The sequence below is a fragment of the Cherax quadricarinatus genome, chromosome 62 (assembly GCF_038502225.1).
Source record: "Cherax quadricarinatus isolate ZL_2023a chromosome 62, ASM3850222v1, whole genome shotgun sequence".
NCBI lineage: Eukaryota > Metazoa > Arthropoda > Malacostraca > Decapoda > Parastacidae > Cherax > Cherax quadricarinatus.
In genome coordinates, this window is record NC_091353.1 from 16,795,184 (window position 1) to 16,821,932 (window position 26,749).

Genomic DNA, 26,749 nt, shown 5'->3' on the forward strand with positions numbered 1-26,749 from the left:
AAAAAAATCTGGGACCCAGTGGCACATTGTGGGAACGCCATTTTAGTAGACGTTGTTTGCCATGCCTCGCAGTAAGAAACTCCTCACTCCTCAGCGAATTGGGACACTTTTGTTCCCCAGTGACAGTTCTAATACAGATGGAAGTGCCAGTGAAGATGAGTTTCAAGGTTTTGGTGAGGTTTTCACCGAAACTAATGACCATAATATCGGTAATAGTGAGGAAAACCCAGACGACCCTCAGCCTTCCACCTCTGCTGCTGGGCTGTCTTGTTCACGTTCAGTTGTACCAGAACGAAAGAGGAAACTCATATTTTCCCAAATCCTGGACTCAGATGTGAGCACTGGAGATGATAGTGATAGTGAATATGAACTACAAGCTCTTGAAACCAGTTCCAATAGTGATAGTGAAGTGGAATATTCTCCAGTGAAGCGTCAGTAAATACGACGATATATGCACTCTGGTAGTGTGCCATATGCTATTCCAAGGGGAAGGAGTACATCTCGGAGTACATCCTGTGGCTGTACAACAGGAACAGACAGTGAGAACGACGATGAAAGTGTTGCAATTGGGATGGAAAATGTGCATGGTGGTGGTAGTGGTGGTGCCAGTGGTGAGGCACCAGCAGTGGGCCATGCTGCCACCCATGCCATTGCCTCAGCTGATCTACAACAAAGGCCACCATCCCCCACCCACCCACCACACCAGCCTCCACAACCACAACCACCTGTCATTGTCCAGTACCCACCAGCAGACAGCACCTGGGATTGGCAGGAAGCTGTCAATTTTGTTCCAAATCCCCACCAGTTTGATGAAAGCCAAAGTGGAATACAGCCATGTTGTACACTGGGGAACAATGCCACTGAAGTGGAATGTTTCGAGTTATTCTTTGATGAACCCCTGATGGAAATTATTGTCAGGGAAAGCAACAGATACTACGAGTACACCATGTCAAACACAATACTTTCACCAAGCTCACAGCCATACAGGTGGAAGGAGACAACTGTGGTTGAGATGTATCTTTTCTTTGCCACAATAATGCTTATGCCACATGTGTATAAGCACAGTTTGAAATCATACTGGTCAACAGACCGCCTGATTGCAACCCCAGGTTTCAGTGATATAATGGGAGTGAATCGATTTGTGCTACTATTACATATGCTTCACTTCTCAGACAAAACCAGGCCTGACAGAAACGACAGGTTATATAAGATTAGGAATGTGTTTGTGTATCTGAAAGAGAAATTCAATATGTATTTTTATCTCTTCAAGAAGCTTGTAATTGACGAGTCTTTGATTCTGTTCAATGGAAGACTCTCTTTCAAGCAGTATATACCAAGCAAGAGGAAACACTTTGTTATAAAGTTGTTTGTGCTTTGTGATTGTTACAGTGGTCTTGTACTGGATATTATTGTGCACACTTGAAGTTATACATTGCAAAATACCAGGAAGTTATTGGGCATCTCTGGTGATGTGGTTAGAACAATGATAGAACCATACCTTGGTAAGGGGCATATACTATATACTGATAACTGGTACACAAGCCCCTCACTCAGTGATTTTTTTGCGAGTGAACATGACAGATGTGTGTGGCACAGTGCGTGCAAATCGTAAACATGTGCCCAGGTTTGACGCTGGCACTCGTAGAGGTGAGGTGCAGGCATTTGCTGCCAATGACATCATGGCATTTCGGTGGCATGACAAACGAGATGTCCCACTGTTGTCATCAGTTCACCCTAACGAAACGACAAACACTGGCAGGCAGCATAGAGAAAGCAATGAACCCATTCTAAAACCTGCAGCTGTGATTGATTACACCCTCAATATGCACTCAGTGGACAAATGTGACATGCAGATTGGGTTTGCTGATTGTGTTCGCAAGAGTTATAAGTGGTACATAAAACACTCTTTCCATCTTCTGGACATTTCCATGCTCAATGCTTATAATATGTATAAGATGAGGACCAGAAACAAACCATCATATGCCAAATTTTGTTTGTCTATCATCAGACAAATAGTATTCAAATACCAAGGAACAACACCTGCAATAGACCGCCCACTAAATTATCAACAACTACCTTCTCGTCTGAAGCATGGTGATCACTTCCTAATACAACTGCCTGCTACTGCTTTCAAGAAAAAGGCTCAGAAGAGGTGTTACGTCTGTGCACATACAAAAAACGTCCACAACAACGCAGAGACACTCGTTTTATGTGTGAGGAGTGTATAACACCACTGTGCATGACACCATGTTTCAAAGACTTCCACAGGTTGCAGAACTTCTAGAAACATTCCCTGTGACTGTATATGTGTATATAAAATATAGAAAAATAGTAATAAACAACATTTTTTATTGTTTGTGTGTGTAAACAACAATCATAAACAATATAAGGACAACAGTGTTTGTGGAGTTATTGTGTAATAGAGAAAAAATTATAAAATAGTGCTAATATTGGTCTCACAGGCCATAAAAGTTACTTGGAAAAAAAAATTAAAAAATAATAGAAAATAGTACCTAAAAACAAAAATAATACCAGGTGACGGCAGTCAGCGATAACATATACCGGGCATTTTGTGTCCACTTCAAGCCTCCATATCTCGGTACGTATTGATGGTAAAAAATTTTTGTTTACCCTATAATGTTTAGAAAAAAAAAACTATCTTTTCATAAGCAAAAATAATTTTTTTTTTTTTTTTTAAATTTGGGGGACCCTGAGAACAAGTCTCTGAGAGGGCCTGTGGACCCTGAAAGGGTTAAAAGCAATGGGACCGGACAACATCTCCCCGTGAGTCATTAGAGAAGGAGCAGAGACGCTGTGCATGCCACTAACCACAACCTTCAATACAGTGGACCCCCGGTTCGCGATACTAATCCGTTCCTGAGAGCTCATCGTAAACCAAAAATATTGGAAAGCGAATCAATTTTCCCCATAAGAAATAATGGAAATCAAATTAATCCGTGCAAGACACCCAAAAGTATGAAAAAAAAAAACTTTTACCACATGAAATATTAAGTTTAATGCAATAAAATAGTAATTACAATAACAATAAATAACAATAAATAACGAAAGAATAATTGACACTTACCTTTAATGAAGATCTGGTGATGGTTGATGGGATGGGAGGAGGGGAGTGTGTGGATGGTGTTAGCATTTAGAAGGGGAATCCCCCTCCATTAGGACTTGAGGTAGCAAGTCCTTTTCCGGGGTTACTTCCCTTCTTCTTTTAATGCCACTAGGACCAGCTTGAGAGTCGCTGGACTTCTGTCGCACAACATAACTGGCAGCCTCACCATGCCTAATCACACTATGTATGCCACTACGATTCTTAAATCTTTCAAACCAACCTTTGCTGGCCTTAAATTCACTCACATCACCACTAGTTGCAGGCAATTTTTTTACCAAATCGTCATGCAACTGCCTAGCCTTTTCACAAATGATTGCTTGAGAGATGCTATCTCCTGCTATCTGTTTTTCATTTATCCACACCAATAACAGTCTCTCAACATTTTCTAACACTTGCGGTCGCTGTTTCGTAATCACAGTTGCACCTTTTGCAAGAACAGCTTCCTTTATTGCCGTTTTCTTGCTCACTATAGTAGAGATGGTTGATTGGGGTTTACTATACAACCTGACCAGCTCCGACACACGCACTCCACTTTCGTACTTTGCAATTATCTCTTTCTTCATTTCAACAGTCATTAGCACCCTTGGTCTCGAAGGGTTGGCACTGGGAGCTTTCTTGGGGCCCATGGTGACTTATTTTGCAAAAACAGGCACCAAAAAACAGTGATAATATGGATAATATGGAATGTACCAAATGTATCCTTAGATGCGCGCACACTGGCTAGCTTGTAAACACTGGCACACACGGGGCAGTTCAGGCCACACATGGACACGTCTCGTACGAACCACATCGCATACCGGGTTTTGTATCAGGAAGCGAGGCAAATTTTCTGCGATATAATGCATCGGTTACCGGATTTATCGGATACCGATAGCATCGCGAACCGGGAGTCCACTGTACATCCCTTGAAACTGGGCAACTACCAGAGGTATGGAAGACAGCAAATGTAGTCCCCATTTTTAAGAAAGGAGACAGAAACGAGGCACTAAACTACAGACCAGTGTCTCTGACGTGTATAGTATGCAAAGTCACAGAGAAGATTATCAGGAGAGTGGTGGAGCACCTGGAACAGTAAAAGATTATAAACGACAACCAGCATGGATTCATGGAAGGCAAATCCTGTGTCACAAACCTTCTGGAGTTTTATGACAAGGTAACAGCAGTAAGACACAAGAGAGGGGTAGGTTGATTGCATTTTCCTGGACTGCAGGAAGGCCTTCGACACAGTTCCTCACAAGAGATTAGTGCAGAAGCTGGAGGATCAGGCGTGTATAACAGGAAAGGCACTGCAATGGATCAGAGAATACGTGACAGGGAGGCAACAACGAGTTATGGTACGTGATGAGGTATCACAGTGGGTGCCTGTGACGACCAGGGTCCCACAGGGGTCAGTCCTGGGACCAGTGCTATTTTTGATATATGTGAATGACATGATGGAAGGGATAGACTCTGAAGTGTCCCTGTTTGCAGATGATGTGAAGTTAATGAGAAGAATTAAATCAGATGAGGATCAGGCAGAACTACAAAGAGAACTGGAGAGGCTGGACACGTGGTCCAGCAACTGGCTTCTCGAATTCAACCCAGCCAAATGCAAAGTCATGAAGGTTGGGGAAGGGCAAAGAAGACCGCAGACAGAGTATACGCTAGGTGGACAAAGACTGCCAACCTCACTCAAGGAGAAAGATCTTGGGGTGACTATAACACCGAGCACGTCTCCAGAGGCACACACCAAACAGATAACTGCTGCAGCATATGGGCGCCTGGCAAACCTGAGAATAGAGTTCCGATACTTTAGTAAGGAATCGTTCAAGACATTGTACACTGTGTACGTCAGGCCCATACTGGAATATGCAGCACCAATTTGGAACCCACACCTAGTCAAGCACGTCAAGAAATGAACGAAAGTACAAAGGTTTGCAATAAGGCTAGTTCCTATAAAGAAAGGTTGAGGGAAATCGGACTGACGACACTGGAGGACAGGAGGGTCAGGGGAGACATGATAACGACACACAAAATACTGCATGGAATAGATAAAGTGGACAGAGACAGGATGTTCCAGAGAGGGGACACAGAAACAAGGGGTCACAATTGGAAGCTGAAGACGAGTCAGAGGGATGTAAGGAAGTGTATTTCTTCAGTCATAGAGTCATCAGGAAGTGGAATAGCCTAGCAAGTGATGTAATGGAGGCAGGAACCATACATAGCTTTAAGATGAGGTATGACAAAGCTAAGGGAGCAGAGAGAGGATCTAGTAGCGATCAGTGAAGAGCTGAGTCTAGACCCCTGCAACCACAATTAAGAGAGTACAATTAGGTGAGTACACATACACACACACACATGCATGCATGCATGCACACATACACTATAGCAACCTAGACACAACATTCCAACTGACAAATACTACTTCACATCACTCTCAAGAGCACCAAACCACATACACCACTCCCACCTCAACTTACATCCACCCCATATAAACTTTTGCTTCACCTCACAGCAAACAATAACATTAATAAGAACAAAAACAAAGAACAGGTAGTTAGGGGCAAATGAATTATGGCAAACTCGTCCACAGCTGGAAGGAAAGGAATGATGAAATAAACTGAAATGTTGATTAAGGGTTAATGAAATGAATGGGGGAAATAAATGGGACCAAGGGGAAGCTTGCCTTACAACAATGTACTCAAGCTGATCAATGTACTTATATTGGTAATTACACTTACATACTCACTGATCAATGTATTCATAGCAATCAATGTACTCACATTGATTAATGAATGCATACTTCAATGTAGCTGCAATGACCAATGAACTAATTCCCACCAGGACAGGGTGACCCAAATTAAGAGAGATTCACCATAGCAAACTTTTATTCTCCTTCACCCTCAAGCTGTCCATCACAAACTAGTACAGTATGTGACAGTGATCAGTGTTCATAACATTTTAGTATGCAACAGTCATCAGTTTCCATGATGTACTAGTGCACATAATAATTAAATGCCCTCAAATTTGCCAAGCTGCAAATTTTGGCCTAGACACGAGAATGACTGTGTAGTGGGTGTGTGTACCTTACAAAAAAAAAAAAAAAAAAAAAAAAAAAAAAAACTCAACAGTGCATATTTGGGAAGAGCTAACATCTGACTTTGCACTTTTGTTATAAAGTTAATCTGCGGCATTGCTTGAGATGGTTTTTGTGGTTGTATTGGCTATTTCGTGTGAGACCATAAACAGAACAGAACATGCTGGTGATGGTGGATTTTAGGCGATTTTCCTGGGGAAGGGTACAAGACCCACTACCCCTCCCCCGTGTTTTATGGGATTTTAATAGACCTGTTTCAATTTTTAGGATGGCCTAAACCATGTCCAAGCATTCTTGGTTATGGTTTATTAGTCACAAAAATAGGGAAAAATCTATTTTCAATAAAAAAAAATTCATAATGGAGTGCGCTATAAAGAAGAGGCCTGGGGACATTAGTGAACAGAGAAAAGGTCCCCTTTGTGGCTAGAATACCTGCAGTGTTTGTCCTGAGCTCTGTTTTAAACTGGAATTTGTTGAATATAGTGTAAAATTTGCCAAATGAACAATTTCCCATGGATAAATGGGTAGTTTCTTGCAATAAATGGATAGCATAAAGACAAACTAATAAAACAGTCAAGAAAAGGATGAAAATAGGCCTCAAAATGTGCAAAGTTGCTGTTACATAGAGTGCTTGCTTAATTCTGTATATCAAATTTGGAGTTTTTAGTGTCTTTCACTTCAGAAAAAGATTCGCTACCATTTTAGAAGATAAAATATTTTTTTATTTTTTTTTTTTCAAACCTGAAGACACAAAAATTGGGCTTTCAATTTGAGGGGTATGGACAGCGTAAGCATTCAACAGATTTTCTATACAGACAGAAAAATTACTCTACCAAAAACATACTGGCAATACAACATTACCTAAATGTAAATGCACAAGAACAACATGATAAATTTTAGAGGACCAAGAGAAAACATAATACAGCTTATGATAGGCTTGAGAGCCAGGCCTTACCGGATGTCCAGGTTGAGGTTGCCAGAGGACGGACATGTTCGCATGATCTCCGCCAACATGGCCACCCAGGGTTCACTGTCCACCACAGCCACTTCCAGGATCTCTTCCAGCTCTGACCGCCACTGCAATGGCAACACCCTGGTGCTAGTTCTTGGTTACACTTGTTAACTGCTGTATGTACCAACTGTTAATGCAGTATCTGAGCAAACTTTACTTTCCTCAGTTAATATCACAAGTCGATCTCTAATCTGTTGTAACAGAACTTAAACTCACTTTTCAATTTCAGTAAACTACTGGTACAATAAACTCTCCATATAACGACTTCAGAAATACGGAACAAAATCCACTGGGTGAATCAATTTGGAAACAATTGACAAATGCTGTTGGTTAACAAAATTGTCTGTTATTAATTCAACCAAAGCAAAATCTCTCCTCTATCCAGACATACTACCATTATCAATCATCTGCTTCCCCCTAACTTTCATTATATGGAAGATTTATTGTAATTACCTATGTGTAGCTACAAGAATAGAACTATGCTTATGGTGACCATCTTCACTATTTTTTATATCTTATAATTTTCTAAAATTTGTACCATGTAAGGCTATGACTGTCTCATGACTAGTACAATGAGAACAACACACTACTACCTGTGCTTAATTACTCACACAATACATACTTAGCACTTCATGAAAATATAAAAATTATATCAAGGAACATAGAAATAAAATTAGTCCTCATTAGGTGTTTTCCTCTCAGAGTCTAGCTAAGTCACAGACTTTTCAAATCATCAACATTAGCAAATTATCCAAGCAGTAGTTTGGTAGTTGTTACAAATATAACCACAAGTTACCCAACCGAATAAGTTAGGTTTAAGTCAAACTTATATTAGGTGTGTGTTCGCTGATAGAGTTGCTTAATTATGTTTGGGAAACTTCACCAGTATACCTGGAGAGGGTATTGGGGGTCAATGCCCCCAGAGCCCAGTCTGTGACCAGGCCTCGTTTACCAGTGGGAAAATATCGGAGACAACTTCTACCAACCAATGAGTTAGTAACATCAGTGATATCCCTTGCACTCCTTGGACCCAAACATATACGTATAAACTAACTTCAATTATGACACTGCACTTCAGAAACATCACTTCTAGTACCTGGAGTTTACCTGGAGAGAGTTTCGGGGGTCAACGCCCCCGCGGCCCGGTCTGTGACCAGGCCTCCTGGTGGATCAGCCCCTGATCAACCAGGCTGTTGCTGCTGGCTGCACGCAAACCAACGTACGAGCCACAGCCCGGCTGATCAGGAACCGACTTTAGGTGCTTGTCCAGTGCCAGCTTGAAGACTGCCAGGGGTCTGTTGGCAATCCCCCCCATGTGTGCTGGGAGGCAGTTGAACAGTCTCAGGCCCCTGACACCCACTGTATGGTCTCTTAACGTGCTAGTGACACCCCTGCTTTTCATTGGGGGGATGGTGCATCGTCTGCCAAGTCCCCTGCCTTCGCAGTGAGTGATTTTCGTGTGCAAGCTCGGTACCAGTCCCTCTAGGACCCTCCAGGCGCAATTATATTTTCCTGGTTTGAGGTCGTGGAAATAATGTGTTCTTTATTAACTAAAACTATTGCACACAACAGAAGCAGCAGCAGCAGTAAGGAACCCAAACAAAGTGCACAACCAAAACAAAGTCAATAAACACAACAAAGTGCACAACCAAAACAAAGTGCACAACTAAAAGTGCACAACCCAAACAAAGTGCACAACCAAAACAAAGTGCACAACCCAAACAATATGCACAACCCAAACAAAGTGCACAACCAAAACAATGTGCACAACCAAAACAAAGTGCATAACCAAAACAAAAACAAAGTTCATAACAAAAACAAGAGCACAACCAAAACTAAACGCACAACAAAAACTATGGGGACAATAAAAATGAAACAAAAACAGCATCAGAATAACAAGTATAAAAACAAGGCCCAACAACAAAGCAAAAGAAAAAGAACACAAAAAGAACTCAACAACAAAAAGAAAGATCACAGTAACTTACCAATGCCCAGACACTACAACAGTGTACAGTCAACTTAACAAAATGCCCAGACACTACAACAGTGTACAGTCAACTTAACAAAATGCCCAGGCACTACAACAGTGTACAGTCAACTTAACAAAATGCCCAGACACTACAACAGTGTACAGTCAACTTAACACAATGCCCAGGCACTACAACAGTGTACAGTCAACTTAACAAAATGCCCAGACACTACAACAGTGTACAGTCAACTTAACACAATGCCCAGGCACTACAACAGTGTACAGTCAACTTAACAAAATGCCCAGACACTACAACAGTGTACAGTCAACTTAACACCCAGGCACTACAACAGTGTACAGTCAACTTAACAAAATGCCCAGACACTACAACAGTGTACAGTCAACTTAACAAAATGCCCAGACACTACAACAGTGTACAGTCAACTTAACACAACTACAACAGTGTACAGTCAACTTAACAAAATGCCCAGGCACTACAACAGTGTACAGTCAACTTAACAAAATGCCCAGACACTACAACAGTGTACAGTCAACTTAACACAATGCCCAGGCACTACAACAGTGTACAGTCAACTTAACAAAATGCCCAGACACTACAACAGTGTACAGTCAACTTAACAAAATGCCCAGACACTACAACAGTGTACAGTCAACTTAACACAATGCCCAGGCACTACAACAGTGTACAGTCAACTTAACACAATGCCCAGACACTACAACAGTGTACAGTCAACTTAACACAATGCCCAGCCACTACAACAGTGTACAGTCAACTTAACACAATGCCCAGACACTACAACAGTGTACAGTCAACTTAACACAATGCCCAGACACTACAACAGTGTACAGTCAACTTAACACAATGCCCAGACACTACAACAGTGTACAGTCAACTTAACACAATGCCCAGACACTACAACAGTGTACAGTCAACTTAACACAATGCCCAGACACTACAACAGTGTACAGTCAACTTAACACAATGTCCAGACACTACAACAGTGTACAGTCAACTTAACACAATGTCCAGACACTACAACAGTGTACAGTCAACTTAACACAATGCCCAGGCACTAGAACAGTGTACAGTCAACTTAACACAATGCCCAGACACTACAACAGTGTACAGTCAACTTAACACAATGCCCAGACACTACAACAGTGTACAGTCAACTTAACAAAATGCCCAGGCACTACAACAGTGTACAGTCAACTTAACACAATGCCCAGACACTACAACAGTGTACAGTCAACTTAACACAATGCTCAGACACTACAACAGTGTACAGTCAACTTAACACAATGCCCAGACACTACAACAGTGTACAGTCAATTTAACCCAATGCCCAGACACTACAACAGTGTACAGTCAACTTAACCCAATGCCCAGACACTACAACAGTGTACAGTCAACTTAACCCAATGCCCAGACACTACAACAGTGTCCAGTCAACTTAACCCAATGCCCAGACACCTCAACAGTGTACAGTCAACTTAACACAATGCCCAGACACTACAACAGTGTACAGTCAACTTAACCCAATGCCCAGACACCTCAACAGTGTACAGTCAACTTAACACAATGCCCAGACACTACAACAGTGTACAGCCAACTTAACACAATGCCCAGACACTACAACAGTGTACAGTCAACTTAACAAAATGCCCAGGCACTACAACAGTGTACAGTCAACTTAACACAATGCCCAGACACTATAACAGTGTACAGTCAACTTAAAACAATGCCCAGACACTACAAGAGTGTACAGTCAACTTAACAATGCCCAGACACTACAACAGTGTACAGTCAACTTAACACAATGCCCAGACACTACAACAGTGTACAGTCAACTTAACACAATGTCCAGACACTACAACAGTGTACAGTCAACTTAACACAATCCCCAGGCACTACAGCAGTGTACAGTCAACTTAACAATGCCCAGACACTACAACAGTGTACAGTCAACTTAACACAATGTCCAGACACTACAACAGAGTACAGTCAACTTAACACAATGCCCAGACACTACAACAGTGTACAGTCAACTTAACACAATGCCCAGACACTAAAACAGTGTACAGTCAACTTAACACAATGCCCAGACACTACAACAGTGTACAGTCAACTTAACACAATGCCCAGACACTAAAACAGTGTACAGTCAACTTAACACAATGCCCAGACACTACAACAGTGTACAGTCAACTTAACACAATGCCCAGACACTACAACAGTGTCCAGTCAACTTAACACAATACCCAGACACTACAACAGTGTACAGTCAACTTAAAACAATGCCCAGCCACTACAACAGTGTACAGTCAACTTAACACAATGTGCAGGCACTACAACAGTGTACAGTCAACTTAACCCAATGCCCAGACACTACAACAGTGTACAGTCAATTTAACCCAATGCCCAGACACTACAACAGTGTACAGTCAATTTAACCCAATGCCCAGACACTACAACAGTGTACAGTCAATTTAACCCAATGCCCAGACACTACAACAGTGTACAGTCAACTTAACCCAATGCCCAGACACTACAACAGTGTACAGTCAACTTAACACAATGCCCAGACACTACAACAGTGTACAGTCAGCTTAAAACAATGCCCAGCCACTACAACAGTGTACAGTCAACTTAACACAATGTCCAGACACTACAACAGTGTACAGTCAACTTAACACAATGCCCAGACACTACAAAAGTGTACAGTCAACTTAACACAATGCCCAGACACTACAACAGTGTACAGTCAATTTAACCCAATGCCCAGACACTACAACAGTGTACAATCAACTTAACCCAATGTCCAGACACTACAACAGTGTACAGTCAACTTAACCCAATGCCCAGACACCTCAACAGTGTACAGTCAACTTAACACAATGCCCAGACACTACAACAGTGTACAGTCAACTTAACCCAATGCCCAGACACCTCAACAGTGTACAGTCAACTTAACACAATGCCCAGACACTACAACAGTGTACAGCCAACTTAACACAATGCCCAGACACTACAACAGTGTACAGTCAACTTAACACAATGCCCAGACACTACAACAGTGTACAGTCAACTTAACACAATGTCCAGACACTACAACAGTGTACAGTCAACTTAACACAATGCCCAGGCACTACAGCAGTGTACAGTCAACTTAAGACAATGCCCAGACACTACAACAGTGTACAGTCAACTTAACAAAATGCCCAGGCACTACAACAGTGTACAGTCAACTTAACACAATGCCCAGACACTATAACAGTGTACAGTCAACTTAACACAATGCCCAGACACTACAACAGTGTACAGTCAACTTAACACAATGCCCAGACACTACAACAGTGTCCAGTCAACTTAACACAATGCCCAGCCACTACAACAGTGTACAGTCAACTTAACACAATGTCCAGGCACTACAACAGTGTACAGTCAACTTAACACAATGCCCAGACACTACAACAGTGTACAGTCAACTTAACCCAATGCCCAGACACTACAACAGTGTACAGTCAATTTAACCCAATGCCCAGACACTACAACAGTGTACAGTCAACTTAACACAATGCCCAGACACTACAACAGTGTACAGTCAACTTAACCCAATGCCCAGACACTACAACAGTGTACAGTCAACTTAACCCAATGCCCAGACACCTCAACAGTGTACAGTCAACTTAACCCAATGCCCAGACACTACAACAGTGTACAGTCAACTTAACACAATGTCCAGACACTACAACAGTGTACAGTCAACTTAACACAATGTCCAGACACTACAACAGTGTACAGTCAACTTAACACAATGCCCAGACACTACAACAGTGTACAGTCAACTTAACCCAATGCCCAGACACTACAACAGTGTACAGTCAACTTAACCCAATGCCCAGACACCTCAACAGTGTACAGTCAACTTAACCCAATGCCCAGACACTACAACAGTGTACAGTCAACTTAACACAATGTCCAGACACTACAACAGTGTACAGTCAACTTAACACAATGTCCAGACACTACAACAGTGTACAGTCAACTTAACACAATGTCCAGACACTACAACAGTGTACAGTCAACTTAACACAATGTCCAGACACTACAACAGTGTACAGTCAACTTAACACAATGTCCAGACACTACAACAGTGTACAGTCAACTTAACACAATGCCCAGACACTACAACAGTGTACAGTCAACTTAACACAAAACCAACAACAGCACAAAATCAACAACAGAACACAAAATCAACAACAGAACACAAAATCAACAACAGAACACAAAATCAACAACAGAACACAAAATCAACAGTGCACAAAAACAAAAAATACAAAACCAACAACACACAGGAACACAAAACACAAAACCAACAATACAAAACCAACAACACACAGGAACACAAAACCAACAGAACACAAGAACACCACAAAACCAACAACAGAACACAACACCACAAAACCAACAACAGAGCAGAAGAACACAAAACCTACAACAACACAAAACAACACACAGGAACACAAAACCAACAACAATACAAAACAACACACAGGAACACAAAACCAACAGAACACAAGAACACCACAAAACCAACAACAGAACACAAGAACACAAAACCAACAGCAATACAAAACACACAGGAACACAAAACCAACAGAACACAAGAACAGCATAAAACCAACAGAACACAAGATCAACACAAAACTAACACAGGAACACAAGAACACTACAAAACTAATACAGGAACACAAGAACATCACAAAATCAACAACAAAACACAAGAACAACACAAAACCAACAACAAAAAAACACAACAAAACCAATACCAGAACACAACACCACCACAAAACCAACAACAAAACACAAGAACAACACAAAACCAACAGAACACAAGAACACAACAAAACCAATACCAGAATACAAGAATACCACAAAATCAACAACAGAACACTACAAAACCAACATCAAAGCATGAGAACAACACAAAACCAACACCAGAACACAAGAGAAACACAAAACCAACACCAGAACAACACTAAACCGACACCAGAACACAAAAACAAAACCAACACCAGAACACAAGAACAAACCCAACACCAGAACACAAAAGCAACAGAACACAAGACCACCACAAAACCAACAACACACAAGAACACCACAAAACCAACACAAAAGAACACAAAACCAACAACAAAACAATACAAAACCAACAGAACACAAGAACAGGAAACCAACAGGACACAAAACCAACAACAGAACACAACACAAAACCACCAACAGAACACAAAACCAACAACAGAACACAACACAAAACCACCAACAGAACACAAGAACACAAAACCAACAACAGAACACAAGAACACAAAACCAAGAGAACACAAGAGCACAAAACCAACCACAGAACACAAAACGAACAGAACACAAGAACACAAAACCAACAAAAGAACACAAGAATACAAAAACTAACAATGGAACACAAGAAAACAAAACCAAGAGAATGCAAGAAGACAAATCCAACAACAGAACAGAACACAAAACCAACAACAACATACAAGAACACAAAACCAACAACACACTAGAACACAAAACCAACAACAACACATTAGAACACAAAACCAACAACAACACACTAGAACACAAAACCAACAACACACTAGAACACAAAACCAACAACAACACACTAGAACACAAAACCAACAACACACTAGAACACAAAACCAACAACAACACACTAGAACACAAAACCAACAACAACACACTAGAACACAAAACCAACAACAACACACTAGAACACAAAACCAACAACACACTAGAACACAAAACCAACAACAACACACTAGAACACAAAACCAACAACACACTAGAACACAAAACCAACAACAACACACTAGAACACAAAACCAACAACAACACACTAGAACACAAAACCAACAACACACTAGAACACAAAACCAACAACAACACACTAGAACACAAAACCAACAACAACACACTAGAACACAAAACCAACAACACACTAGAACACAAAACCAACAACAACACACTAGAACACAAAACCAACAACAACACACCAGAACACAAAACCAACAACACACCAGAACACAAAACCAACAACACACCAGAACACAAAACCAACAACACACTAGAACACAAAACCAACAACACACCAGAACACAAAACCAACAACACACCAGAACACAAAACCAACAACACACCAGAACACAAAACCAACAACACACCAGAACACAAAACCAACAACAACACACACGACCACAAGAACAAACAAGCAGAAAACAACATAAGAACAACAAACAATTCACTGCGTACTAATAGCTAGAAATGTGCTATGTGCGGGTTATTTGCGTACGTGTGTATAGTAAAAGGTCTATCCCACAACTAGTTTATAGATCTAACCCACAACTAACAGTTTTTAGATCTACAGCATCCCACAACTAGTTTATATTATTATTATAATCAAGGGGGAAGCGCTAAACCCGGAGGATTATACAGCGCCTGGGGGGGGGATGTGGAAGGCATTCAGGCTTAATTCGGGGAACTGGAGCACAGATCCAATTCCCTAAATCAAGAGCCCCTCACCAACATCAAGGAGCCTTCCTTGAGGGGAACTAGTTTATAAATCTACAGCATCCCACAACTAGTTTATAAATCTACAGCATCCCACAACTAGTCTATAGATCTATCCCACAACTAGTCTATAGATCTATCCCACAACTAGTTTATAGATCCCACAACTGGTTTATCGAGCTATCCCACAACTAGTTTATAGATCTATCCCACAACTAGTTTATAGATCTATCCCACAACTAGTTTATAGATCTATCCCACAACTAGTTTATAGATCTATCCCACAACTAGTTTATAGATCTATCCCACAACTAGTTTATAGATCTATCCCACAACTAGTTTATAGATCTATCCCACAACTAGTTTATAGATCTATCCCACAACTAGTACATTAACAAGCACCTCCAATGGCAATAACAAGGACCTCCAATGGCAATAACAAGGACCTCCAATGGCAATAACAAGGACCTCCAATGGCAATAACAAGGACCACAATGGCAATAACAAGGACCTCCAATGGCAATAACAAGGACCTCCAATGGCAATAACAAGGACCTCCAATGGCAATAACAAGGACCACAATGGCAATAACAAGGACCTCCAATGGCAATAACAAGGACCACAATGGCAATAACAAGGATCTCCAATGGCAATAACAAGGACCACAATGGCAATAACAAGGACCACAATGGTAATAACAAGGACCCCAATGGCAATAACAAGGACCTCCAATGGCAATAACAATGACCACAATGGCAATAACAAGGATCTCCAATGGCAATAACAAGGATCTCCAATGGCAATAACAAGGACCCCAATGGCAATAACAAGGACCCCAATGGCAATAACAAGGACCTCCAATGGCAATAACAAGGACCACAATGACAATAACAAGGACCTCCAATGGCAATAACAAGGACCACAATGGCAATAACAAGGACCACAATGGCAATAACAAGGACCACAATGGCAATAACAAGGACCACCAATGGCAATAACAAGGACCACAATGGCAATAACAAGGACCACCATGGCAATAACGAGGACCTCAATGGCAATAAGGACGTCAATGGCAATAACAAGGACCTCCAATGGCAATAACAAGGACCACAATGGCAATAACAAGGACCACAATGGTAATAACAAGGACCCCAATGGCAATAACAGGGACCTTCAATGGCAATAACAAGGACCACAATGGCAATAACAAGGACAACAATGACAATAACAAGGATCTCCAATGGCAATAACAAGGACCACAATGGCAATAACAAGGACCACAATGGCAATAACAAGGATCACAATGGCAATAACAAGGACCACAATGGTAATAACAAGGACCCCAATGGCAATAACAAGGACCTCCAATGGCAATAACAAGGACCACAATGGCAATAACAAGGACCACAATGGCAATAACAAGGACCTCCAATGGCAATAACAAGGACCACAATGACAATAACAAGGATCTCCAATGGCAATAACAAGGACCTCCAATGGCAATAACAAGGACCACAATGGCAATAACAAGGACCTCCAACGGCAATAACAAGGACCACAATGGCAATAACAAGGACCACAATGGCAATAACAAGGACCTCCAATGGCAATAACAAGAACCACAATGGCAATAACAAGGACCTCAATGGCAATAACAAGGACCTCAATGGCAATAACAAAGACCACAATGGCAATAACAGGGACCTCAATGGCAATAACAAGGACCACAATGGCAATAACAAGGACCTCAATGGCAATAACAAGGACCACAATGGCAATAACAAGGACCACAATGGCAATAACAAGGACCTCAATGGCAATAACAAGGACCACAATGACAATAACAAGGACCACAATGGCAATAACAAGGACCACAATGGCAATAACAAGGACCTCAATGGCAATAAGGACCTTAATGGCAATAACAAGGACCTCAATGGCAATAAGGACCTTAATGGCAATAACAAGGACCTCCAATGGCAATAACAAGGACAACAACGGCAATAACAAGGACCACAATGGCAATAACAAGGACCATAATGGCAATAATTCAGTATGGCTGACTTTTTGTGTTATCCTGGGTAATTTACACTAAGTATGATAATTGTACTTGTGTATATCTGTACCTCAGCAAACTTACTGAGAAACATTTGTGTGCAACACAGACTACCTACACAGTTTCACGTGTAGGTACGATCGGGTCAATTTAAAAAAAAACTGCAAACAAACAATCCCAGTTTAGCTTCAAGAGGAGTGAGTAGGAGCGGTGGTTGGACCCCCTGGGGTGATAAAGAGGCCGAGACAAGACAGAACAAACTCACCTCCTCAACATTGCGTTTAGGGATGTGGAAGAATGATAGGAGTAATTTAAGCTTAACTTGAGTCTGGAGCTCAACAAAACATTCCTTGATGTTCCTGAGCACTTCCACGTTCAGCTGTGCACATATAGAGCCCTCGGACCAGGTGTCGGCGGACGTTCCCAGTTTATTGTGAAGCCACAGCGAAATATCGCTGTCCCGAGCAGCCGCCATTGTGGGTGTCCCAGGTGTGACGTCACCACCTCGCTGCCAGCCATCTTGATGACGTCACAACCCGCCAACTTTAAACAGGTAAACAAATCATTAGCGTGGTCGCCATCTTGATGACGTCACAACCCGCCAACTTTAAACAGGTAAACAGATCATTAGCATGGCCGCCATCTTTATGACGTCACAACCCGCCAACTTTAAGGATAAATCCGCCATTTTGATGACGTCACAACCCGGGAACTTCAAACATAAAGAAATCCGCCATCTTGGAGACTCTACAACCTGCCAAATTCAAACACTTAAATCATTTGCAAACTTCCCTGTAGGGCGGTGTCTTGATGCCCCATAACGAGCTCTTGATCCAAGGTCTTAGCCTTACCTTCCTTGCATTGAACCTGATTATGCCCATTACTCCAGGAGCTGACTGACCAGTGCCAGTGGCTCAACTGGTAGCAGCCTCAGTTCACACATTGAAGTACCGGAGTTCGATCTTCGGAGTAGAAATGTTAGTTATATTTCCTTACACCAGCTGCCCCTGTTCACCTAGCAGGAAGCAGGTACCTGGGTATTCGTCACCTTACATTCCTTACAGTTATTGTTAAAAGTACCTCATTGCATCAATGTGATCTATGCAACAATATACTATGTTAAACAAAACTTGAAATCTGCTGTTTATATCCAGTTATGTTCCTGTTCTTCCAGGATGATGAATTAGACACCTGTGCAACATGTGGGTATCTTTATTGTGGAAACGTATCGCCAGTCAGTGGCTTCCCCGATCCAATGCAGAGAAGAATGATTGATGGAATTTGAGGTAATCAGTCCCTCAGTCTGGAGTCGATATAATCAGCCCATCAATCTTGATAAGAGTACAACATAAGCGTGGAGGAACTTATATACTGCAGACAGGTGATAGGAAACAATAGTAGACGGTGTTACCTTGGACAAATCCACAGGTGGAAGTAGGTCATGGCTATAGGTTAAGCAAGCCTAGAATTCACTGTATCAAGATCCCAAGACGTTGCTGTGTCTGACAGGAATGTAGACAAGTGTCTACATTCACCTGCTTCACTCACCTGTCTACTGTATATAAGCTCCTTAAAAAGGCATATGCTTCACTCTTGCAAAGACTGACGGACTGATCACGTCGACTCCAGACTGAGGGACTGATTACCTCAAATTCCTCCTGATCTTCAACCATTCTTCTCTGTATTGGACTGAGGTTGGCGAAACGTTTCCTTAATAAAAGTACCCAAGTGTTGCACAGATGTCTCAGTAGGTTCTCAGAATCAATTGTCTGCATTCTTCTTCCAGCCTTCCTTCAATGCCTCTATATATATATTGTAATTTTAGTAACTAGTACCACTAACTTTGTTAAACTTAGTAAGTCAGTTTATTCAGATATACACAAATATAAAAATACTGGTGGCTATAGCTCTCACTTCACACGGCGAGGGTCTGGGTTCGATCCCCAGCCAGAGTAGAAACATTGGGAGTGTTTCTTTACACCTGTTGTCTATGGCCCGGTGGCCTGGTGGCTAAAGCTCCCGCTTCACACACGGAGGGCCCGGGTTCGATTCCCGGCGAGTGGAAACATTTCGACACGTTTCCTTACACCTGTTGTCCTGTTCCCCTAGCAGCAAATAGGTACCTGGGTGTTAGTCGACTGGTGTGGGTCGCATCCTGGGGGACAAGATTAAGGACCCCAATGGAAATAAGTTAGACAGTCCTCGATGACGCACTGACTTTCTTGGGTTATCCTGGGTGGCTAACCCTCCGGGGTTAAAAATCCGAACGAAATCTTATCTTATCTTGTCACCCGAAACTCTCTCCAGGTAAACTCCAGGTAAACCCATCAGTAAACTAGGTACCCGGGTGTTAGTCAACAGGTGTGGGTCGCATCCTGGGACAAAACTGACCTAATTTGCGGTAAATGCTCAGCATAACAAGTGTCTTTGTATGTAGTAGTATGTCACTGATGTCAGTTATGACTATACCATAAGATAAGATAAGATAAGATTTCGTTCGGATTTTTAACCCCGGAGGGTTAGCCACACAGGATAACCCAAGAAAGTCAGTGCGTCATCGAGGACTGTCTAACTTATTTCCATTGTGGTCCTTAATCTTGTCCCCCAGGATGCGACCCACACCAGTCGACTAACACCCAGGTACCTATTTGCTGCTAGGGGAACAGGACAATAGGTGTAAGGAAACGTGTCGAAATGTTTCCACCCGCCGGGAATCGAACCCGGGCCCTCCGTGTGTGAAGCGGGAGCTTTAGCCACCAGGCCACCGGGCCACCAATGTATATGTATATGTAGTAGATAAAAATATTGTTATTGTTATACATAGCAGTATATGTGTAGTGAACCTAAGATAACCCAAAAAAGTCAAAGTGACTTATTTCCATTGTGGTCCTTAATTTATTTCCATTGTGGTCATTAACTTATTTCCATTGTGGCCCTTAATTATATCTTCTTATTTTGGTTTTTATTATGAATTAACTGAGTTAAGTTTAAGTACAGTATATACTAGGCTTTCCCAGAGACTGCATTTTTTTCGGGGCTTTCAGTTTATTGTAAGTGTTGGGAAGTAATATTGAAATTTGGATTAGTATTTGTATTTGTATTTGACCACCATTAATACTCAACAAATGTTTATAGCCAATTGTTTCATGCTAAAAATGTATTAGTGACTTTATGTTATAGGTAGTTATAAATTATTTGTTTAAGTCTGCCTGGCATCCTATGCATGATCAGGAACTTTCTGTAATGTCAGAAATAATAATAATAATAATAATAATAATAATAATAATAATAATAATAATAATTTTACTTACTACATGTACAAGGTATACAGACCATAGTTGACATCAATGACATACTAATATATAGAAAGCCCCTTGTTATGCTGAGCATTTCCTGCAAATTATGTCAGTTTTGTCCCAGGATGCGACCCACACCTGTTGACTAACTCCCAGGTACCCATTTTACTGATGGGTGAACATGGGCAGCAGGTGTAAGGAAACACGCCCAATGTTTCCACCCCTTCACCGGGAGTCGAACCCGGACCGTCACCGTGTGAAGCGAGAGCAATGCCACCAGGCCACGGTGCCCCGTAGCCACCAACTGTTAACCCTGTTCACCTAGCAGTAAGCAGGTACCTGGGTGTTAATTACCTTACACCTGCTGTCCCTGTTTACCTAGCAGTAAGCAGGTACCTGTCAGGTAACTATCCCTGGCAACACCCCCCCCCCACTCTTCATAGACCTAAACTTACTCCCTGTTCAGTACATCCACACTTACTACTGTGCAATCTACATCTACAGGACCTTAAACTCCAATATCAACCTTGACCTAAAACGCTTTCTTGATAGTTGTGACAGAACCCACAGGCATAACACCAGACACAAACATCTCTACGACATTCCCCGTGTCCGACTAAACCTTTACAAAAATTTATTGTATTTCAAAGGACCTAAAATCTGGAACACCCTACCTGAAAACTCTAGAACTGTAGACACATTCATCACTTTCAAAACTACAGTTAGAAAACATCTTATGGCAGCACACCCCCCCCACTCTTCAAAGATCTAAACTTACTCCCAGTTCAGTACATCCACACTTACTACTGTGCAATCTATATCTACAGGGCCTTAAACTCTAATATCAACCTTGACCTAAAACGCTTTCTTGATAGTTGTGACAGAACCCACAGGCATAACACCAGACACAAACATCTCTACGACATTCCCCGTGTCCGACTAAACCTTTACAAAAATTCAATGTATGTCAATGGCCCTAAAATCTGGAACACCCTACCTGAGAACTCTAGAACTGCAGACACATTCATCACCTTCAAAACTACCATTAGAAAACATCTTATCTCCCTGATACACCCCGTCAACTAACTACACGAATACCACCTGGTGGTTCACACTTACACTCACTCACTCATTTGACCATAAACAGAAATATTAATCTCAGTCTTAAAATAATGAATCCTGTGATACTCCAATACTGAAACTATGTACTGTGCCAAAACAAAAGCATTCACATTGCTAAACTCATAAACTAGTATTTAGTCACTTAGCCATAATACCAACTTACCTCATAATTTGTAATATTTTAAAATAAAGAATTAAACTAAGTCTGCCCGAAATGCCTAGCCATGCTAGGTGTTCTAGTGGTACACTCTGTAATCATTATTTAACTACATGTAAACCACACAATAACCAAATTCTGTAAATTCAACATTGTAATCTTTATAGAGAATAAACTTTGAATTTGAATTTGAATATCGTGGGTGGCATCCTGGGTAAGAGGACCAAGGGACCGCAAAGGAACTAAACATATATATTAGTGACAATCTTAGTGATCCTGGGATATTCACTCTCAGATTTAGGAACCTGAGTAGTTCTTCTTGTATTAGACATTATACTGATTTTTGACTTTCAGAAGATAAGAAATAAAGTGTAAATAAATCTGTAAGGTACAACAGAGAACCTGTAATGTAATAAAATGGAAAAAAAATTGAAAATAAATCCTTGATAGGAGAGGATGGTTAAGGTTAGTACATAAGTACAGGTACATTAGTACATAGTACAGGTGCACATAAGTACATAGTACAGGTGCACATAAGTACAGCTATCATACATACTAACATATATATAAATTACCTAGAATGACAAAAAAAAGTCTGGGTCCTTGATATTTCCATAATACCCTGAGGCCTCATGGCCTGGTAGTTCAAGTTCTCGCTTCACACGACAAGTGTCCGGGTTCGATTCTCGGCGAGGGTAGAAACATTTGGCGTGTTTCTTTACACCTGCTGTCTATGCTCACCCATTAGTAAAATGGGTACCTGAGTGTTAGTGGACTGGTGTGGGTCGCATCCTGGGAACAAAATTAACCTAAGCTGTAGGAAATGCTCTGCCATAACCAGGTGCTTTCTATAATATAGTACTAAGTCAGCTATGATCTGTATAAGTTGTATCATGTACTGGTAGAAATAAAAATTATTATTATACGCTGAGATAAACACTTCTTGTTGTATGTATCCTGTTATCTCCACCAGGATGCCACCCACACTAATCAACTAACTCCCAGGTGCCTACTTACTGTTAGGTGAATAGGGACAGCAGGTGTAAGGTGATAACACCCAGGTACCTACTTACTGCTAGGTGAACAGGAGCAACAGGTATAATGAAACAAGCTGAACGTGTTCACCCGTGGCGGGGATCGAACTCCAGTCCTCAGAGTACGAGCTAGGCATCTACCAACTCACTCAGGAGCTTTAAACCTAACAAACTAATTAACATGGGTAGTTAGTAAAGTAGTTTAGTAAGTTCTATTATAACATTAACCTATGAAAAGTAACCTGAAGATTAGTCACGTTAGTGAGTCAGTAATTAAGGTTATAATTTACCCACCTGTATAATTAATTTGTCTAATGAATCCAGGTGAGTCATAAAGCAATTAAGGTAAAAATATATCAATATACTTACATAAAACTAATAACAAAAACTTAAAAATATTAACCAAGTTGTTTATTTTGGTTTTCTGTTTTAAAAAGTTTGATTAAATTTTAATAAATTTCTGTAATTTATATTTTTATTATTTAATATATTAAATATATAAGATACTATAAGAAAAGACAAAGTTTTTAAAATCTACAAAGAAAATTAAAACAATTATACATATATATATATATATATATATATATATATATATATATATATATATATATATATATATATATATATATATATATATATATATATATATATATATATATATATATAAATTTTTTATTGGTAGTCATAATGTACAGAAAAACTAAATTAACTTGTTAAAAACAGAATGTTCTGTGTTTTCCTATGATAATTTTTAGTGTGTTGGAGTGGTAAGCCATGGGAAGGTCTCGGTCAGATGACCAGAAGCTCTTACGGCGGGTCAGGAAACACTTGTCCTGTTTCCTCTGATATTCATTGTTTTATTTCTCTAGATATATTTTAGTTGACTGTAAAAGGCACTTAATTATTATTAATATTGACATATTGTCACACATAAACATGATCTCCAACTTTACCTGGAAAGACTTCCGGGGGTCAGCGCCCCCTCGGTCCCGGTCTGTGACCACCACTTGTGTGGTACCTGGAGAGACATCCGGGGGTCAGCGCCCCCGCGGCTCCGGTCTGTGACCACCACTTGTGTGGTACCTGGAGAGAGTTCCGGGGGTCAGCGCCCCCTCGGTCCCGGTCTGTGACCACCACTTGTGTGGTACCTGGAGAGAGTTCCGAGGGTCAGCGCCCCCTCGGTCCCGGTCTGTGACCACCACTTGTGTGGTACCTGGAGAGAGTTCCGGGGGTCAGCGCCCCCTCGGTCCCGGTCTGTGACCACCACTTGTGTGGTACCTGGAGAGAGTTCCGGGGGTCAGCGCCCCCTCGGTCCCGGTCTGTGACCACCACTTGTGTGGTACCTGGAGAGAGTTCCGAGGGTCAGCGCCCCCTCGGTCCCGGTCTGTGACCACCACTTGTGTGGTACCTGGAGAGACATCCGGGGGTCAGCGCCCCCTCGGTCCCGGTCTGTGACCACCACTTGTGTGGTACCTGGAGAGACATCCGGGGGTCAGCGCCCCCTCGGTCCCGGTCTGTGACCACCACTTGTGTGGTACCTGGAGAGACATCCGGGGGTCAGCGCCCCCTCGGTCCCGGTCTGTGACCACCACTTGTGTGGTACCTGGAGAGACATCCGGGGGTCAGCGCCCCCTCGGTCCCGGTCTGTGACCACCACTTGTGTGGTACCTGGAGAGACTTCCGGGGGTCAGCGCCCCCTCGGTTCAGGTCTGTGACCACCACCTGTGTGGTACCTGGAGAGACTTCCGGGGGTCAGCGCCCCCTCGGTCCAGGTCTGTGACCACCACTTGTGTGGTACCTGGAGAGACTTCCGGGGGTCAGCGCCCCCTCGGTCCCGGTCTGTGACCACCACTTGTGTGGTACCTGGAGAGAGTTCCAGGGGTCAGCGCCCCCGTGGCTCCGGTCTGTGACCACCACTTGTGTGGTACCTGGAGAGAGTTCCAGGGGTCAGCGCCCCCTCGGTCCTGGTCTGTGACCACCACTTGTGTGGTACCTGGAGAGAGTTCCAGGGGTCAGCGCCCCCTCGGTCCTGGTCTGTGACCACCACTTGTGTGGTACCTGGAGAGAGTTCCAGGGGTCACCGCCCCCTCGGTCCTGGTCTGTGACCACCACTTGTGTGGTACCTGGAGAGAGTTCCAGGGGTCAGCGCCCCCTCGGTCCTGGTCTGTGACCACTTGTGTGGTTTCCAACCTTCAAAACAACGACAATGTATTCAGAAATAAACTCCAAGTTTAAATAATTTTATAGGTAATAAACTACATGTAGGAAGCTGATACGACTTAGGTCATGTGATATCATAGGATAACAGATAAGAGATAAGATTTTGTTGGGATTTTTAACCCCGGAGGATTAGCCACCCAGGATAACCCTGGGGGAAGCTTTCTTCTGGAAGTTTTCAATTAGCCACCCAGGATAACCCTGGGGGAAGCTTCTGGAAGTGATCAATTAGCCACCCAGGATAACCCTGGGGAAGCTTTCTTCTGTAAGTTTTCAATTAGCCACCCAGGATAACCCTGGGGGAAACTTTCTTCTGGAGTGTTCAATTAGCCACCCAGGATAACCCTGGGGGAAACTTTCTTCTGAAGTGTTCAACTAGCCACCCAGGATAACCCTGGGGGAAACTTTCTTCTGAAGTGTTCAACTAGCCACCCAGGATAACCCTGGGGGAAACTTTCTTCTGAAGTGTTCAATTAGCCACCCAGGATAACCCTGGGGGAAACTTTCTTCTGGAGTGTTCAATTAGCCACCCAGGATAACCCTGGGGGAAACTTTCTTCTGGAAGTGTTCAACTAGTCACCCAGGATAACCCTGGGGGAAACTTTCTTCTGGAGTGTTCAATTAGCCACCCAGGATAACCCTGGGGGAAACTTTCTTCTGGAGTGTTCAATTAGCCACCCAGGATAACCCTGGGGGAAACTTTCTCCTGGAAGTGTTCAATTAGCCACCCAGGATAACCCTGGGGGAAACTTTCTCCTGGAAGTGTTCAATTAGCCACCCAGGATAACCCTGGGGGAAACTTTCTCCTGGAAGTGTTCAATTAGCCACCCAGGATAACCCTGGGGGAAACTTTCTTCTGGAGTGTTCAATTAGCCACCCAGGATAACCCTGGGGGAAGCTTTCTTCTGGAGTGTTCAATTAGCCACCCAGGATAACCCTGGGGGAAGCTTTCTTCTGGAGTGTTCAATTAGCCACCCAGGATAACCCTGGGGGAAACTTTCTTCTGGTGTGTTCAATTAGCCACCCAGGATAACCCTGGGGGAAGCTTTCTTCTGGAAGTGATCAATTAGCCA

General features: G+C 42.2%; 1 protein-coding gene across 1 annotated transcript in view; it reads right to left on the minus strand.

The window, feature by feature from the left end:
• Nelf-A (Negative elongation factor A) overlaps positions 1–18,331 on the minus strand; it is a 91,343-nt gene extending 73,012 nt beyond the window's left edge. Inside the window, exons 1-2 of the mRNA XM_053774569.2 lie at positions 18,116–18,331; positions 7,156–7,277 (exon numbers count right to left, since the gene is read on the minus strand). Coding sequence (XP_053630544.1) covers positions 7,156–7,277; positions 18,116–18,325 — 332 coding nt within the window. The 5' untranslated portion in view covers positions 18,326–18,331. The remainder of the gene's footprint in view (positions 1–7,155; positions 7,278–18,115) is intronic.
• Between the last annotated feature and the right edge of the window lie 8,418 nt (positions 18,332–26,749).